This window comes from Ammospiza caudacuta, chromosome 16, assembly GCF_027887145.1.
Source record: "Ammospiza caudacuta isolate bAmmCau1 chromosome 16, bAmmCau1.pri, whole genome shotgun sequence".
NCBI lineage: Eukaryota > Metazoa > Chordata > Aves > Passeriformes > Passerellidae > Ammospiza > Ammospiza caudacuta.
Window position 1 is genome coordinate 2,712,864 of NC_080608.1, and position 17,046 is coordinate 2,729,909.

The 17,046-nt window shown below is 56.1% G+C and overlaps 3 protein-coding genes and 1 pseudogene across 3 annotated transcripts; all 4 read right to left on the bottom strand.

The window, feature by feature from the left end:
- Positions 1–1,135: 1,135 nt before the first annotated feature.
- LOC131564766 (protocadherin beta-15-like) lies at positions 1,136–3,783 on the bottom strand. The gene has a single exon (XM_058815342.1). It carries the CDS (start codon positions 3,775–3,777, stop codon positions 1,333–1,335), a length of 2,445 nt encoding a protein of 814 aa, XP_058671325.1. The 5' UTR covers positions 3,778–3,783; the 3' UTR covers positions 1,136–1,332.
- Positions 3,784–5,825: 2,042 nt separating this feature from the next.
- Positions 5,826–8,276, bottom strand: LOC131564693 (protocadherin beta-15-like). Its single transcript, XM_058815240.1, has one exon. The coding sequence runs from the start codon at positions 8,268–8,270 to the stop codon at positions 5,826–5,828; it is 2,445 nt and encodes an 814-aa protein (XP_058671223.1). The 5' UTR covers positions 8,271–8,276.
- Positions 8,277–10,289: 2,013 nt separating this feature from the next.
- LOC131564703 (protocadherin beta-15-like) lies at positions 10,290–12,733 on the bottom strand (annotated as a pseudogene).
- An 889-nt stretch (positions 12,734–13,622) lies between these two features.
- On the bottom strand, positions 13,623–16,073 carry LOC131564952 (protocadherin beta-16-like). The gene has a single exon (XM_058815573.1). It carries the CDS (start codon positions 16,071–16,073, stop codon positions 13,623–13,625), a length of 2,451 nt encoding a protein of 816 aa, XP_058671556.1.
- Between the last annotated feature and the right edge of the window lie 973 nt (positions 16,074–17,046).

A 17,046-nucleotide genomic window follows, 5' to 3' on the forward strand; every position in this document is an offset into this window, starting at 1 on the left:
TCAGGGCTTTCCCGGAAGGAACATATCTACAAAAATTCTGTCTCCCCAAAGTAGTGATGTTGTTCACTTATTTCAGTCTAATTCTATTTTTCAGTTTCTAACCCCAGAGTTATACCAATTTACAACACTTGAACTGTATCACTTTAGCACATAAAATCCTGAGGGAGGCTTTCTGAGAATTTCATGCATCATAGACATCAATCAAACAACAGTTACTCTACATAGCGTGGTAGTCATTCTCTAGAGGAACAGGCTCAGTACAGTGCTCAGCACATTTCAGAGGAGAAAGTGCAAACGTGGGAATGCAAATGCTCTGATACAAACACAGAAAATCGTATGGGGAGAGCTTTCTAGTGCCATCAAGAAGCCTTGGGATTCAGGAACAACAATGAAAAGACTAAACTCAATATCTTTTCTTTTGAAGCTCTTCTTCACTCTGTCTTACATAAATTGTGATTTAGTATATGTGAATTTTTTCTTCAATGCAGCAGATGACTATGAATATGTTCCTACAATTCTGTTCAATTACAGTCTACTCTAACACTGTTTGTGCTCCTGTAATTCCAAGGCAATTCTGAAGTGACAGAACATCCTGGCCCTTCTTGTATGCCAAAGGAAACTTTTTGTGCATTTTGCTGCTCTGCTCTAAACTAGATAAGGAAGATGAGACTGCTGTTGTCAAAGGGTCCAAATCACCTCCTTCCCTACTGAGCTGGCATTGCCTGTGTTGCAGTGGCTGGGTGGGAGCAACTCCCTGGTTCACCAGACAGCACTACTGAAGCATCTGTAGATATTCAGTGTCTGCATGGACAAACATAGTGTCAAGAAAGCAAAGCACACAGAGCTCCCATCTCAGACAGAGACATCCAGAATCCAGGGAAGAAAGGGCCTAGTGCTCATTTGACATTGTGATTCACAACTCAAATCTTCATGGTTTTCCAGACGTGGGAAATTCTTTTTGGATATCAGTGAGGATATGATTTGTTTGGTGAATGATGATACTGCCTTAAAGATCAGAATGAAAAGATCCTCAGTCTTGTTAGACAGCAGGAGAATGCAGATCATAGATTGAGAATGAACCACATACATAAGCTTATTAGAAAAGGCAGTAGCAAAGGTGAAACACACTAAAAACTAAGCAAGAAAACCTTGGCTTATTTTATTTCCATTCATTGCTTTTTCAGTAGCAGACATTGATTTCAAAGAGAATTTGCAAGAAGCTGAGCAAACCAATGAAAAATGCAAATTTCTATAAAGGCAGCACTGTCACACACTGTGGCCCAGGTCCCGTTCTCCCAAGTGCAATGAAGCCTCAGTGTGAGCAGACCCCAGCTAGTCAAAGGAAAGAGCATTGAACTGCCCTGCAGAGAGAGTGCCAGCATTGTCTGGGGCCATGTCCTCGCTGCTGACAGGGACACCGGGGAAATCCTGTTCCTCACCGGGGCCCTGGCCCACGGCGCAGTGCTGTGGGGGCAGGCTGGGCAGGATGGGCTTGAGGAATCTGAACTCGCTGTTGCCCGAGCCCGTGGTGAGGCTGATCTCGTAGCAATAGGCGCGGGGCAGGGTCCCTGCAGCGGCTGCATCGGCCAGGCCGCTCTGCAAGGTGTCGGCAGCATAGAGCACAGGGCCAGCCTTCAGCTCCTTCCTCCTGCACACCTTGCGAGCCAGCAGCACTGCCGTGGAGATGAGGAAGAGGAGGGAGACAAAGACCAAGGCAATGATTAAATAGGTGGTCAGGGAGGCGGCGGCCTGATCCTCGCTGGCCGGGCTGCTGTGCGGCAGGTGCATGTCGGAGAAGTCCTTGAGCAGGAGAGCGCTGAGAGCTGCCGTGGCTGACAGCGGGGGCTTGCCGTTGTCTCTGACCAGCACCACCAGCTTCTGCTTGACGCTGTCTCTCTCTGTCACCGGCCTCCTGAGACGCACCTCGCCGCTTTGCACGCCCACGGAAAACAGGCCTGGGTCGGTGGCCCTGAGCAGGTGGTAGGAGAGCCACGAGTTCTGTCCCGAGTCGGCATCGACGGCCACCACTTTGCTGATGAGGTAGCCCGCCTCAGCCGACACGGGCACCAGCTCACTGGAGGCCGGGCCGCTCTCCTGGGCCGGGTAGAGCACCAGCGGGGCGTTGTCGTTCTCGTCCAGCACCACCAGGCGCACGGTGACGTTGGCTCTCAGCGGAGGAGAGCCCGCGTCAGAGGCACTGACCGTCACCTCGGTCTGCCTCAAGCGCTCGTAGTCCAGGGGCCGCAGCACAAACACGTGTCCCTTCTCCGAGTTCACCGAGATGCAGGAGCACCAGGCCCGCTCTGGCCCTTGCTCTGCTGCCAGCGAATAGCTCACCTTGGCATTCAGCCCCATGTCAGCATCTGCAGCGCTCACGGCTCCCACAAACACCGTGGGCACGTTGTTCTCACGCACGTACATGGTGTAGGAGGTCTGGTTGAAGACGGGGGCATTGTCATTGACGTCGGAGATGTCCACGGTGAAGGTGTGCGTGCTGGTGAGAGGAGGCGAGCCCGCATCTGCTGCCGTCACACTGAGGATGTGCTGAGGCGTCTCCTCGCGGTCCAGCGCGCTCACTGTCACCAGCTCAGAGTAATTCTTGTAGGCTGGCCGCAGGGAGAAGAAGAGCTGATCCTGCAGGGCACAGGAGATCTTCCCGTTGGCACCAGAATCCCGGTCCCTGACCGTAAACAGGGCAACCACCGTGCCGGGCACTGTGTTCTCGGGGAGGGGACTGCTGAAGGAACTGACCACCAGCTCTGGGGCATTGTCATTCACATCCACCACCTCCACCAACACCTTGCAGATTGCTGACAGCCCTCCTCCATCTGTGGCTCTCACAGTCAGCTCATGTATTTGTGCTGCCTCAAAGTCCAGTGGTTTTGTGAGTTTAATTTCCCCAGTTATTGGATCAATCACAAATGCAGAATCGCTCTGACCCACTACTTCACTGAGTTGATAGGAGATGTCCCCATTAACTCCTGCATCGGGATCAGTTGCCCATACAGTCAGAATCACAGAGCCCTCTGGCATGTTCTCCAAAACCTTAGCAATGTACTCCTCCTGAGTGAATATGGGAGCATTGTCATTTGCATCTAGAATGATAACAGAGATCTCGATGCTTCCACTCCTGGGAGGAGAGCCCCCATCTACAGCCATAACACTGAAACCCATCTCTGCAAGCTCCTCTCTGTCTAATGGTTTTTCCAAAACTAGCTCAAGAGACTTCTTGCCTTTAATGCTACTCCCATAGGAGACACTGAAGTACTCGTTCTTGGGAGACATATTGTACTCCTGGACTGTGTTGGTGCCAATATCGAGGTCCCGAGCCATCTCTAGTGGGAAACGTGAACCTGGCTCGCTCGTTTCAGGGATCCTAAAATTGACTCGATCTTCTCGAAAAACGGGTGAGTGATCATTGATATCCTTCACAGTCACCTCGACTCGAAAGAACTGCAGGGGGTCGGAGAGCAGCAGCTCGAAGGGGAGCATGCAGGTGTCGGACTGGGCGCACAGCTGCTCCCGGTCCAGCCTCCCCGCCACGACGAGGCGGCCGGAGGCGCGCTCCAAGCGAAAATGCTGGCGGCCGTCCTCCGAGACCAGGCGGGCGCGGCGAGCCGAGAGCTGCGCCGGCGTCAGCCCCGCGTCCTCGGCCAGCTCGCCCACCAGGGAGCCGCTTTCCGCCTCCTCGGCTACGGAGTAGCGGATGGGCTCGGCGCCAGCGAGCGGCAGCCCCAGCAAAGCACACACACAAAGCACTTGCCTTGCGAGCGCCATGGCGCGGCGGCGGCGGCGGCGGCGGCCGCTGTCGGTGTCAGTGTCTGTGTCGCGGCGGGTGTCCCGGGCGATTGCGGGCGGAGAGCGGCGAAGTGCGGGCCGGGCGCCTTCCCTCGCTCAGATTCCGGCCGGCGCTCCGGAACGCAGCCGGGGTGTGCCGGCAGCGGCTGACCCGGGGCAGCGCTCGCTGCCGCAGCCGCTGCCACCTCCGCCAGGCTGAGCTGGGCTGCTCTAAGCTGAACTGAGCTGATCTGGGCAGGGCTGGGCTGGTTCTGGTCTGAGCTCGCTCGGGCTGTGCCGCTCAGGGCCCAGCCGCCTCCGCTGCCGCAGCCGCTCGGCGCCGCCTTGGCCGAGGGCACCACCCAGCGGTGCGCGCTGGGACTGCAGCCGCCGCCGCCCGCAGCCCGCGCTGCCGCTCGGCCCGGCCCGCGATCCCGAAGGCAGCGAGACAGCCGGGGCCGGCCACGGAACGCGGCCTCAACCAGGGCAGCACAAAGACCAGGCTCAACCCAGAAGCACAGAGTCTCGTCTCTCAGCAGGAGAAATAGCACAGTGATAGGGGAGGATTACAGCACGGGTATGCCAATGAACAGTCTCGGCTGCGTCTCCATGCTCAGGAGCTCTACCCCCCCAACGTTGCTGTGTACAGGGTGACACAGTGAGAAGGTAAGTTGCTCATTTCCGAAAAGTCTTCAAAGGGCTTTACCAGAAATAACGTGTCTACAAATACTTCTTTCTCCATTGAAATAATCAGGGTGTTCTCTTTATTTTAGTATCACACATTTTTCCACTTTTCAATCATAGTTACACCAATTCATAATATTAAACTGTATAATTTTAGCACATCACAGCGGGAGGGAGGCTTTCTGAGTATTTCATGCATCACAGTCATCCTTCATACAACCAGTTATTTTAGATGGGGTGGCAGTCTTTCTCTAGATGAACGGGTCCCTACTTGTTCAGAAAATTTCAGAGGAGAAATGGCAAAAATGAGAATGCAAATGCTCTGATACAAACACAGATAATCATGTGTGGACAGCTTTTCATTTCCTTCAAGAAACCTTGGGATTCAGTAACACCAATCAAAAGACCAAGTGTAACCGCTTTTTTTAAAAGTTCTTGTTGACTCTACCTTCCAATAGTTGCCTTTTAGTATTTGCAGAATTTTCCTTCAATGCAGCCAAAGACAATGATGATGTTCCTACTGTTCTGTTCAGTTCTATAGTCTACTCTAACACTGTTGGTGCTGCTGTATTTCCAAGGCAATCCTGAGGTGACAGAATACCCAAGCCCTTCTTGTAAGCCAAAGGAAGGTTTTGTTCTGCGTTTTGCTGCTCTAATCTGAGCTACATAAGGAAGATGAGACTGTTGCATGAAAATGGTTGAAATCACCTTGTTCCTTGCTGCCCTGGCACTGCCTGTGTTGCAATGGTAGGGTGATAACAACTGCCTTCACCAGGCAGTACTACTGAAGAATCTGCCAATATTCAGTGTCTAAATGAACAAGGAAGCTTGTCTTGTCAGTCGTAGTGAGAAAAAGTAAAGGAGAGATAGCCCACATCTCAAACAAAGACATTCATAATCCAGGGAAGAAAGAGGCTAGGACGCACACGACATTGTGACTCCATACCAGCAATTTCCTTGCTTTCCTGGAGTACAAAAAACGTTTTTGCATTTCAGTGAGGGTAGGATTTGTTTGTCCCACAGTGACATTGTTCAAAGGTAAGAATAAAGAAGTCCTCTGACTTGTCAGAGAGCAAGAGAAAGAAGAACACAGATGTGAGTGCAAGCCGCATACATGAAGCCTGTTAAAAATGGCAGTTAAAGAGCTGAAACAGATTACTAAAACAAGTGAGGGAACCTCTATGTCTTGTACTTGCATTGCTGTATTTGGAGTGGCGGATTGTGTTTATTCTAAAGAGAACTTTGAGAAAGTTAATTTAACCAACTGGAAATACAGATAAAACCTTGAGAAAAAATTGACATACGTGGCAGCCTGGTGCGTCTCCTTCGAAGATCCATGAAGCCTCAGTCTGTGCAGACCCCAGCTAGTTGAAGGAAAGAGCGTTGAACTGCCCTGCAGAGAGAGTGCCAGCATTGTCTGGGGCCATGTCCTCGCTGCTGACAGGGACACCGGGGAAATCCTGTTCCTCATCGGGGCCCTGGCCCACGGCGCAGTGCTGTGGGGGCAGGCTGGGCAGGATGGGCTTGAGGAATCTGAACTCGCTGTTGCCCGAGCCCGTGGTGAGGCTGATCTCGTAGCAATAGGCGCGGGGCAGGGTCCCTGCAGCGGCTGCATCGGCCAGGCCGCTCTGCAAGGTGTCGGCAGCATAGAGCACAGGGCCAGCCTTCAGCTCCTTCCTCCTGCACACCTTGCGAGCCAGCAGCACTGCCGTGGAGATGAGGAAGAGGAGGGAGACAAAGACCAAGGCAATGATTAAATAGGTGGTCAGGGAGGCGGCGGCCTGATCCTCGCTGGCCGGGCTGCTGTGCGGCAGGCGCACGTCGGAGAAGTCCTTGAGCAGGAGAGCGCTGAGAGCTGCCGTGGCTGACAGCGGGGGCTTGCCGTTGTCTCTGACCAGCACCACCAGCTTCTGCTTGATGCTGTCTCTCTCTGTCACCGGCCTCCTGAGACGCACCTCGCCGCTTTGCACGCCCACGGAAAACAGGCCTGGGTCGGTGGCCCTGAGCAGGTGGTAGGAGAGCCACGAGTTCTGTCCCGAGTCGGCATCGACGGCCACCACTTTGCTGATGAGGTAGCCCGCCTCAGCCGACACGGGCACCAGCTCACTGGAGGCCGGGCCGCTCTCCTGGGCTGGGTAGAGCACCAGCGGGGCGTTGTCGTTCTCGTCCAGCACCACCAGGCGCACGGTGACGTTGGCTCTCAGCGGAGGAGAGCCCGCGTCAGAGGCACTGACCGTCACCTCGGTCTGCCTCAAGCGCTCGTAGTCCAGGGGCCGCAGCACAAACACGTGTCCCTTCTCCGAGTTCACCGAGATGCAGGAGCACCAGGCCCGCTCTGGCCCTTGCTCTGCTGCCAGCGAATAGCTCACCTTGGCATTCAGCCCCACGTCAGCATCTGCAGCGCTCACGGCTCCCACAAACACCGTGGGCACGTTGTTCTCACGCACGTACATGGTGTAGGAGGTCTGGTTGAAGACGGGGGCATTGTCATTGACGTCGGAGATGTCCACGGTGAAGGTGTGCATGCTGGTGAGAGGAGGCGAGCCCGCATCTGCTGCCGTCACACTGAGGATGTACTGAGGCGTCTCCTCGCGGTCCAGCGCGCTCACTGTCACCAGCTCATAGTAATTCTTGTAGGCTGGCCGCAGGGAGAAGAAGAGCTGATCCTGCAGGGCACAGGAGATCTTCCCGTTGGCACCAGAATCCCGGTCCCTGACCGTAAACAGCGCAACCACCGTGCCGGGCACTGTGTTCTCGGGGAGGGGACTGCTGAAGGAACTGACCACCAGCTCTGGGGCATTGTCATTCACATCCACCACCTCCACCAACACCTTGCAGATTGCTGACAGGTCACCTCCATCCGTAGCCCTCACAATCATATCATGCTTTTGTGCTGCCTCGAAGTCCAGTGGTTTTGTGAGTTTAATTTCACCAGTTTTGGGGTCAATCAGAAATGCTGATTCAGTCTGTCCCACTGCTTGACTGAGTTGATAGGAAATGTCCCCATTTAGTCCTGCGTCTGGATCAGTTGCCAGCACAGTCAGCACCACAGAGCCTACTGGCATGTTTTCTAAAACCTTTCCAATATAACGATCTTGTGTGAATAAGGGAGCATTGTCATTTACATCCAGAACGATAATAGAGATCTCGATGATCCCACTTCTGGGAGGAGAACCCCCATCTAAAGCAATAACACTGAAACCCATCTCTGCATGCTCCTCTCTGTCTAGTGACTTATCTAAAACAAGTTCCAGATATTTGTCATCCTCACTGCGACTTCCATAGGAGACAGTAAAATACTCATTCTTGGGAGAGATGATGTACTCCTGGACTGTGTTCCTGCCAATATCTAGGTCCTGAGCCACCTCCATCGGAAAACGAGAACCTGGCTCGCTCCTTTCCAAGATTCTAAAACTGGCTCGATCTTCTCGAAAAACTGGTGAATGGTCATTGATATCTTTCACAGTCACCTCGACCCGAAAGAACTGCAGGGGGTCGGAGAGCAGCAGCTCGAAGGGGAGCATGCAGGTGTCGGACTGGGCGCACAGCTGCTCCCGGTCCAGCCTCCCCGCCACGACGAGGCGGCCGGAGGCGCGCTCCAAGCGAAAATGCTGGCGGCCGTCCTCCGAGACCAGGCGGGCGCGGCGAGCCGAGAGCTGCGCCGGCGTCAGCCCCGCGTCCTCGGCCAGCTCGCCCACCAGGGAGCCGCTTTCCGCCTCCTCGGCTACGGAGTAGCGGATGGGCTCGGCGCCAGCGAGCGGCAGCCCCAGCAAAGCACACACACAAAGCACTTGCCTTGCGAGCGCCATGGCGCGGCGGCGGCGCCGGCGGCCGCTGTCGGTGTCGGTGTCGCGGCGGGTGTCCCGGGCGATTGCGGGCGGAGAGCGGCGAAGTGCGGGCCGGGCGCCTTCCCTCGCTGTCTCAGATTCCGGCCGGCGCTCCGGAACGCAGCCGGGGTGTGCCGGCAGCGGGTGACCCGGGGCAGCGCTCGCTGCCGCAGCCGCTGCCACCTCCGTCCGGCTGAGCTGGGCTGCTCTAAGCTGAACTGAGCTGATCTGGGCAGGGCTGGGCTGGTTCTGGTCTGAGCTCGCTCGGGCTGTGCCGCTCCGGGCCCGGCCGCCTCCGCTGCCGCAGCCGCTCGGCGCCGCCTTGGCCGAGGGCACCACCCAGCGGTGCGCGCTGGGACTGCAGCCGCCGCCGCCCGCAGCCCGCGCTGCCGCTCGGCCCGGCCCGCGATCCCGAAGGCAGCGAGACAGCCGGGACCGGCAACGGAACGCGGCCTCAACCAGGGCAGCACAAAAAACAGGCTGAGCCCTGAAGGGCAGAGCCTCATCTCTCAGCAGGAGAAACAGCACAGTAAGAAGCCGATGGTGACAGCACCGACATTAAAATCAGCACTCTCATCTCCATCTCCCCACTCAGGAACTGTACCCACCCCACACTGCTTCAGACTGGGAGACTGTGAGAATGTAACTGGCAGACTTTTGAAAAGCCTTGAAGCATCTTTTCAGGAAAAAACATCTCTACAAAGACTTCTGTCTCTAGAAAAGGATTCAGGGTGCTCTCTTTATTTCAGTCTCGCTTTTGTTTTCAGTTTAAATCCCACGGTTATAACTATTTACAAAGTTAAACTGTCTAAGTACAAAACATCACAGCGTGACGGAGGTGTTCAGAGTATTTCATGCATAGCAGACATCATTCAAACAACCAGTTGTTCATGATGGGGTGGCAGTCCCTCTCTAGAGAAATAGTCCCATACAAAGCTCTTTTACATTTCAGAGGAGACAGGACAAACGTGGGAATGCAAATGCTCTGATACAAACACAGAAAATCATGTGGGGACAGCTTTTCAGTCCCATCAAGAAGTCTTGGCATTCAGGAACAGCAGTGAAAAGATCAATCTCAATGTCTAGTTTTAAGTTCTTCTTTTCATTCCAATAATTGTCCTTTAGTGTATGTGGAGTTTTCTTTTAATGCATTCAATGACCATGAACACGTTTCTTCACCTCTGTTCAGGTATAGTCTGCTCTGACAATGTTTGTGCTCCTGTATTTCCAAGGCTATCCTGCGGTGACAGAACACCCAAGAACTTCTGGTAAGTCCAGGGGAGATTTTGTTGAGCATTTTGCAGCTCTTCTCTGAGCTAGATAAGGAAGATGAGACTCCTGTTGTTAAAGGGTCCAAATCACCTTGTTTCTTGCTCAGCTGGGATTGCTGTGTTGCAGTGGCTGGCTGGGAGCAACTCCCTGCTTCACCCGGCAACACTACTGAAGCATTTGCTGGTACTCAGTGTCTGCATGGACAAACATAGGGACAAGAGAGCAAAGCACACAGAGCTCACAACTCAGAGAGAGAGAGATCCAGAATCCAGGGAAGAAAGGGCATAGTACTCATGTGACATAAAGATTCAGTAGTCATGAATTCTTGCTTTCCTGAAACACAAAAAGTCCTTTTTGCATTTCGGTGATCATGTTCTTGGTACGGCACCCAGTGACATTTTTTAAAGCTCAGAATAAAAAGTTACTCTGTTTTGTCAGGCAGGAACAAAAAAAGAGCATAGCTGTAAGTGCTAACTACACATTCAAAGCTTGTAAGAAATGGCAACTAAATAGCTGAAACACATTACCTACTAAGCAAGACAACCCTAGATTTTAAGACTTCTTTCTTTGCTTCTTGGAATGCCAGGTATTTATTTGTAATAGAATTTGTAGGAAATTCATCACACCAATTACAAATACAGATATACTCAGGAGGAAACACTGCAACATGCAGCAGCCTGGATCCCATCCTCGTAAGGTGCATGAAGCCTCAGTCTGCGCAGACCCCAGCTAGTTGAAGGAAAGAGCATTGAACTGCCCTGCAGAGAGAGTGCCAGCATTGTCTGGGGCCATGTCCTCGCTGCTGACAGGGACACCGGGGAAATCCTGTTCCTCATCGGAGCCCTGGCCCACGGCGCAGTGCTGTGGGGGCAGGCTGGGCAGGATGGGCTTGAGGAATCTGAACTCGCTGTTGCCCGAGCCCGTGGTGAGGCTGATCTCGTAGCAATAGGCGCGGGGCAGGGTCCCTGCAGCGGCTGCATCGGCCAGGCCGCTCTGCAAGGTGTCGGCAGCATAGAGCACAGGGCCAGCCTTCAGCTCCTTCCTCCTGCACACCTTGCGAGCCAGCAGCACTGCCGTGGAGATGAGGAAGAGGAGGGAGACAAAGACCAAGGCAATGATTAAATAGGTGGTCAGGGAGGCGGCGGCCTGATCCTCGCTGGCCGGGCTGCTGTGCGGCAGGCGCACGTCGGAGAAGTCCTTGAGCAGGAGAGCGCTGAGAGCTGCCGTGGCTGACAGCGGGGGCTTGCCGTTGTCTCTGACCAGCACCACCAGCTTCTGCTTGACGCTGTCTCTCTCTGTCACCGGCCTCCTGAGACGCACCTCGCCGCTTTGCAGGCCCACGGAAAACAGGCCTGGGTCGGTGGCCCTGAGCAGGTGGTAGGAGAGCCACGAGTTCTGTCCCGAGTCGGCATCGACGGCCACCACTTTGCTGATGAGGTAGCCCGCCTCAGCCGACACGGGCACCAGCTCACTGGAGGCCGGGCCGCTCTCCTGGGCCGGGTAGAGCACCAGCGGGGCGTTGTCGTTCTCGTCCAGCACCACCAGGCGCACGGTGACGTTGGCTCTCAGCGGAGGAGAGCCCGCGTCAGAGGCACTGACCGTCACCTCGGTCTGCCTCAAGCGCTCGTAGTCCAGGGGCCGCAGCACAAACACGTGTCCCTTCTCCGAGTTCACCGAGATGCAGGAGCACCAGGCCCGCTCTGGCCCTTGCTCTGCTGCCAGCGAATAGCTCACCTTGGCATTCAGCCCCACGTCAGCATCTGCAGCGCTCACGGCTCCCACAAACACCGTGGGCACGTTGTTCTCACGCACGTACATGGTGTAGGAGGTCTGGTTGAAGACGGGGGCATTGTCATTGACGTCGGAGATGTCCACGGTGAAGGTGTGCGTGCTGGTGAGAGGAGGCGAGCCCGCATCTGCTGCCGTCACACTGAGGATGTACTGAGGCGTCTCCTCGCGGTCCAGCGCGCTCACTGTCACCAGCTCATAGTAATTCTTGTAGGCTGGCCGCAGGGAGAAGAAGAGCTGATCCTGCAGGGCACAGGAGATCTTCCCGTTGGCACCAGAATCCCGGTCCCTGACCGTAAACAGGGCAACCACCGTGCCGGGCACTGTGTTCTCGGGGAGGGGACTGCTGAAGGAACTGACCACCAGCTCTGGGGCATTGTCATTCACATCCACCACCTCCACCAACACCTTGCAGATTGCTGACAGCCCTCCACCATCTGCGGCCATCACACTGAGCTCATGCATTTGTGCTGCCTCAAAGTCCAGTGGTTTTGTGAGTTTAATTTCACCGGTTATTGGATCAATCAGAAATGCAGAATCACTCTGTCCCACTGCCTGGCTGAGTTGATAGGAAATGTCCCCATTTAGTCCTGCATCCGGATCAGTTGCCAGCACAGTCAGAACCACAGAGCCTTCTGGAATGTTTTCTAAAATTTTCACAATGTACACCTCTTGTGTGAATATGGGCGCATTGTCATTTACATCTAGAATGACAATTTTCACTTCAGTGGTGCCACTTCTGGATGGAAAGCCCCCATCCTTGGCAATAACACTGAAACTCATCTCTGCCTGCTCCTCTCTGTCTAGAGGCTTTTCCAAGACCAATTCAAGATACTTCTGGCCTGAAATTCCAGTCCCAGAGGACACAGTAAAGTACTCGTTCTCAGGAGAAATGCTGTATTTCTGGACTGTGTTGCTGGCTATATCGAGGTCCTGAGCAACCTGCAGTGGGAAACGAGACCCAGGGTCGCTTTTCTCTGGGATTTTAAAAGTCACTCTATCATTAGGAAATACGGGAGAATGGTCATTGATATCCTCCAGATCTACCTCGACCCGAAAGAACTGCAGAGGGTCGGAGAGCAGCAGCTCGAAGGGGAGCATGCAGGTGTCGGACTGGGCGCACAGCTGCTCCCGGTCCAGCCTCCCCGCCACGACGAGGCGGCCGGAGGCGCGCTCCAAGCGAAAATGCTGGCGGCCGTCCTCCGAGACCAGGCGGGCGCGGCGAGCCGAGAGCTGCGCCGGCGTCAGCCCCGCGTCCTCGGCCAGCTCGCCCACCAGGGAGCCGCCTTCGCCTCCTCGGCTACGGAGTAGCGGATGGGCTCGGCGCCAGCGAGCGGCAGCCCCAGCAAAGCACACACACAAAGCACTTGCCTTGCGAGCGCCATGGCGCGGCGGCGGCGGCCGCTGTCGGTGTCGGTGCCGGTGTCGGTGTCGCGGCGGGTGTCCCGGGCGATTGCGGGCGGAGAGCGGCGAAGTGCGGGCCGGGCACCTTCCCTCGCTGTCTCAGATTCCGGCCGGCGCTCCGTAACGCAGCCGGGGTGTGCCGGCAGCGGCTGACACGGTGCAGAGACCGCTGCAGCAGCCGCTGCCACCTCCGCCCGGCTGAGCTGGACTGCTCTAAGCTGAACTGAGCTGAGCTGGGCTGGGCTGGGCTGGTTCTGGTCTGAGCTCGCTCGGGCTGTGCCGCTCCGGGCCCGGCCGCCTCCGCTGCCGCAGCCGCTCGGCGCCGCCTTGGCCGAGGGCACCACCCAGCGGTGCGCGCTGGGACTGCAGCCGCCGCCGCCCGCAGCCCGCGCTGCCGCTCGGCCCGGCCCGCGATCCCGAACCCGCGGCGGGTGCTCCTGCGGCAGGATGCCCTCACATTCTCCAGGGAGAGAGGTTCTAGGGAGTGTGGGGTGTATCCCTGCTAGAGTTTCTGCGCTGGAGCATCCACGGCAGCTCCTCCACTTCCAATCTCCTCCCCCCGCTGGCCCGATTTCGCGGGCTGGTGCGCTCTTGTTGAGCGATAGGCACGTCCGCGACTTTCGAGAAAAGCGGAGGGAAGAGAGGTACTACGATTTTCCATGGCGGTGTGAGACAGAGGCTGAACTCGGAGGGACAGAGCCCCCTTCTGCGGCAGGGGAAACGGGCCAGGAGCCTAAGCGTGGAGATTACACCTATAACAGCAGAGAACGGCCCTACTGCTACTGGGGAATCTCACCTGTGGACGGGGAGGGAGGCGCGTCTCAGCACGGCTCAGGCATGAACACGCACGCCTACTGGTCAATCTTTCGGCTAAAAGGGAGGAGTGACTGTGCTCCCCGCCTGGGCTTCCCGGTCGCAGGCCGGCTGCGAGTGGCGTAGCGGCTCCTGGTCTTTGTCCAGTCCCGCCTCAGCATTGCTATGAAGGCTGGGCAGGATGGGCCTCAGGAACTGGAATTCGCTCCTCCCCGAGCCGCTGGTCAGACACATTTCGTAGCGGTAAGCCGGCGACAGAGTTCCCGTGCTGCCCACGCCCACGCTGGCGCCGTCTCCGTCCGCGTAGCAGCTGGGAGAGGGAGGAGGAAGTTCTGCCCGGACGCGCGCTCTGCAGAGCGTGTTCGCTGTTAACACGAGGATGGACAAGAGGAAAAGGGACGAGACGCAGCACAGGGAGGCGATGAGGTAAGTGGTGAGCATTTCCTCCTCGGCCCCCTGCGGCTGCTGTCCGCCTGCGGGATCGTGGCCAAGCTGGTGGAAAGCATCGGAGAAATCGTCCACCAGTGCCACGGCCAGGGTGGCGGTGGCAGAGCGCGGGGGCCGCCCGCGGTCCCGCACCAGCACGATGAGCCTCTGCCGGGCCGCGTCCCGCTCGGTCACGGCCCGCGCCGTGCGCACCTCGCCGCTGTGCAGCCCCACGCGGAACAGCCCCGGCTCCGTGGCCTTGGCCAGCTCGTAGGACAGCCACGCGTTCTGCCCCGTGTCCGCGTCCACCGCCACCACCTTGGCCACCAGGTAGCCGGACGGTGCCCAGCGCGGCACCAGCTCTCCGGCCGCGCTGCTCTCGGGGCCCGGGTGCAGCAGCACGGGCGCGTTGTCGTTCTCATCCCGCACAAGGATGCGCAGCACGGCCTGGGCGCTGAGCGGCGGGGAGCCGCCGTCGGCTGCGGTCACTGTCACCTCGAAGGCAGGAACCTTCTCGTAGTCCAGTGGGCGCAAAGTCCGGACGGTTCCACTCTCCGCATCCACTGACACGAATGAGGCGGCGGCGAGGGTGCCCGTCGGTGGCGGCACTAGCGAGTATCTCACGCGGGCGTTCTCTCCCGCGTCAGGGTCCGTGGCACTGAGGCGGCCCAGGCTCCTCCCCGCGGGCTCGTTTTCGCTCATCACCATGGTGTAAATGGCCTGGGTGAAGGTGGGTGCATTGTCGTTCACATCCAAGAGCCTCACGAGCAGCATTTTGGATGTCGAGAGGGCGGGCGAGCCCTCGTCTCGAGCTCGCACCGTCAGGTTGTATTCCTCCACCTGCTCCCGGTCCAGCGTCTCTGATGTCACCAGCGCGTACGCGTCGGCTGCCAGCAGCGTGATCCTGAAGGATTGCTCTCCTGTCAGCTCGCAGGTCGTCCTGCCATTGTCCCCCGAGTCCCGGTCCCGCACGTTGAAGAGGGCCACCACGGTGTCCGGCGGGGCGGCTTCGGAGAGGGTGCTGGTGAGCGAGGTGATGATCACCTCGGGGGCATTATCGTTCACGTCCTTCACCTGCACCTCCACATTGCTATGCGTGGACAGGCCCCCTCCATCTGTGGCTTGGACGTCTATTTCATAGGTCTTTTTTTCTTCATAATCCAAAGGCTTTTTGAGTCGAATCTGGCCTGTCTCTGGGTTTATTTTAAACGTTTGGAGATTTTCTTCTGAATTTTGAAATATAGAATACACTATTTCCCCATTCGTTCCTTCATCTAAATCGCTAGCAGACACTACCACCACTATGGTGTCCTCTGAGCTATTTTCCGTTACAGAGACTTTATACAGAGTCTGGGTAAATACTGGGCTGTTGTCGTTTATATCCAGGACTACCACGCGGATTGAAGCTGTGCCAGACCGTGGTGGATTCCCACCATCCACAGCCGTGATGCTGAAAGCAACTTCTGCCTGCTGCTCTCGGTCCAGGGCTCGGTCCAGCACCAGCTCGGCGTACCTCCCGCCGTCATTTCGCCGCTGGGTGTACACATGGAAATACTCGTTCGAGCTGATACTATAATGCTGAAGGCTGTTGTTCCCCACGTCTGGATCGTGAGCGCTTTCCAACAAAAACCGAGTCCCCGGCATTGCAGATTCCGGCATCTTTAAAATTATCTCTTTATTTAGGAACACTGGAGCATGATCATTTATGTCGATGAGTCTTACCTCAGCTCGGAAGGACTGCAGTGGGCTCTCCAGCAGCACCTCAAAACGCACCAAGCAGGGCTCGCTCTGTCCACACAGCTCTTCCCGGTCCATTTGCTCTCTCACCACCAAATCCCCGGTGTGCTGGTTCAGCTGTAAATACTGCTTTTCTCCTTCAGGAACGACTCGAGCCCGACGAGCCAATAATTCCTCACCGGTTAGTCCCAAATCCTTAGCGATATTCGCCACAAAAGAGCCTCTCTCCGCTTCTTCGGGCACAGAGTACCGAGTGGTTTCTGCTCTCATCCCCGAGACGCAGAGGACAAGCAGCAGAGCCACCGCTCGCCCCGGGAGCTGTTCCTCGCTCTTCCTCGGCTTCATTCCCTCTCAGAGACCCGGTCTCCCCTCCTGTAAGCTGGATGGAGCTGCCGATGCAGCCTGCCGCCCCCCGAGCGGAGCAGCCCGAGATGGTGCAGCCCCGCCCGCCCGAATCGCGGGGCCGGCGGAACTCGGAGCTGCGCGGAGCTTCCGCGGTCAGCAGCGGCACCAGGCGGCCGAGCTGGGGAAGGATTCCAAGTATTCCCAGCCCAAAGCCTGGAAAGCAGAGATTAACGGCTCGTTTTCTCCCTTCCTAGGTCAAAGCATAGAGATTGAAATGTCCCTGTAACTGTATTCAAAGTATGGCCACTGGCTCAATGAGCAATGCCTCTTTTTACCTTCTGCTTCAAAATGGAGTTTATTTAAAGCTGGGTCGTTCCTTTTGTTTTGGTTCCCCCTCACTTTCCCCAGTATGAACGCTTTGAATAAATGACTTTACGGCCGTTCAGCTAGAACAGCTGTGTATTGTTACAGAGGTCCAGCAACCAGGTAAGATGGTCTTTTGACCACAGCAGCAATCGCCATGGTCGTTCTCGGAATGGACAGAGATTGTTCCCGCAGTTCATGACCTCTCCTGCTGGGAGCCTTTGGGAATGGGCTGGAGGCAGCATCTCAGACCTCAGCTCCACTCAGAAAAAAAAACCTCGTCCACCTTGCTCCGACTTCTGAGACTGCCCTATTTCCCAGGTCGTTCTGATTTCCCCGGCATTAATTCCATTCCAGATGCAGGGATTTATTCCCGAAATCCTGCTCTTGAGTTGGCTTTTTCCTCGGCCATGACTGTGGCAAGTGGTCTCGAGACAGCATACTCACCCGAGGGAGTTCCAAGCAGATTTTATTGTTTTCTGTCATTACTCATTTGACTCTTTAAAATGGCTCAACAACAGGAATTATCACATAACTTTATAATTCAATACCGACTGACGAAAGAAAACCAGAAAGCTTCTTTACACCCTATATTCTACAGTGTCCTAAG

Excerpts from the sequence above, each read along its gene's own strand:
- LOC131564766 (XM_058815342.1), bottom strand. The coding sequence starts at position 3,777 with ATGGCGCTCGCAAGGCAAGTGCTTTGTGTGTGTGCTTTGCTGGGGCTG.
- LOC131564693 (XM_058815240.1), bottom strand. The coding sequence starts at position 8,270 with ATGGCGCTCGCAAGGCAAGTGCTTTGTGTGTGTGCTTTGCTGGGGCTG.
- LOC131564952 (XM_058815573.1), bottom strand. The coding sequence starts at position 16,073 with ATGAAGCCGAGGAAGAGCGAGGAACAGCTCCCGGGGCGAGCGGTGGCT.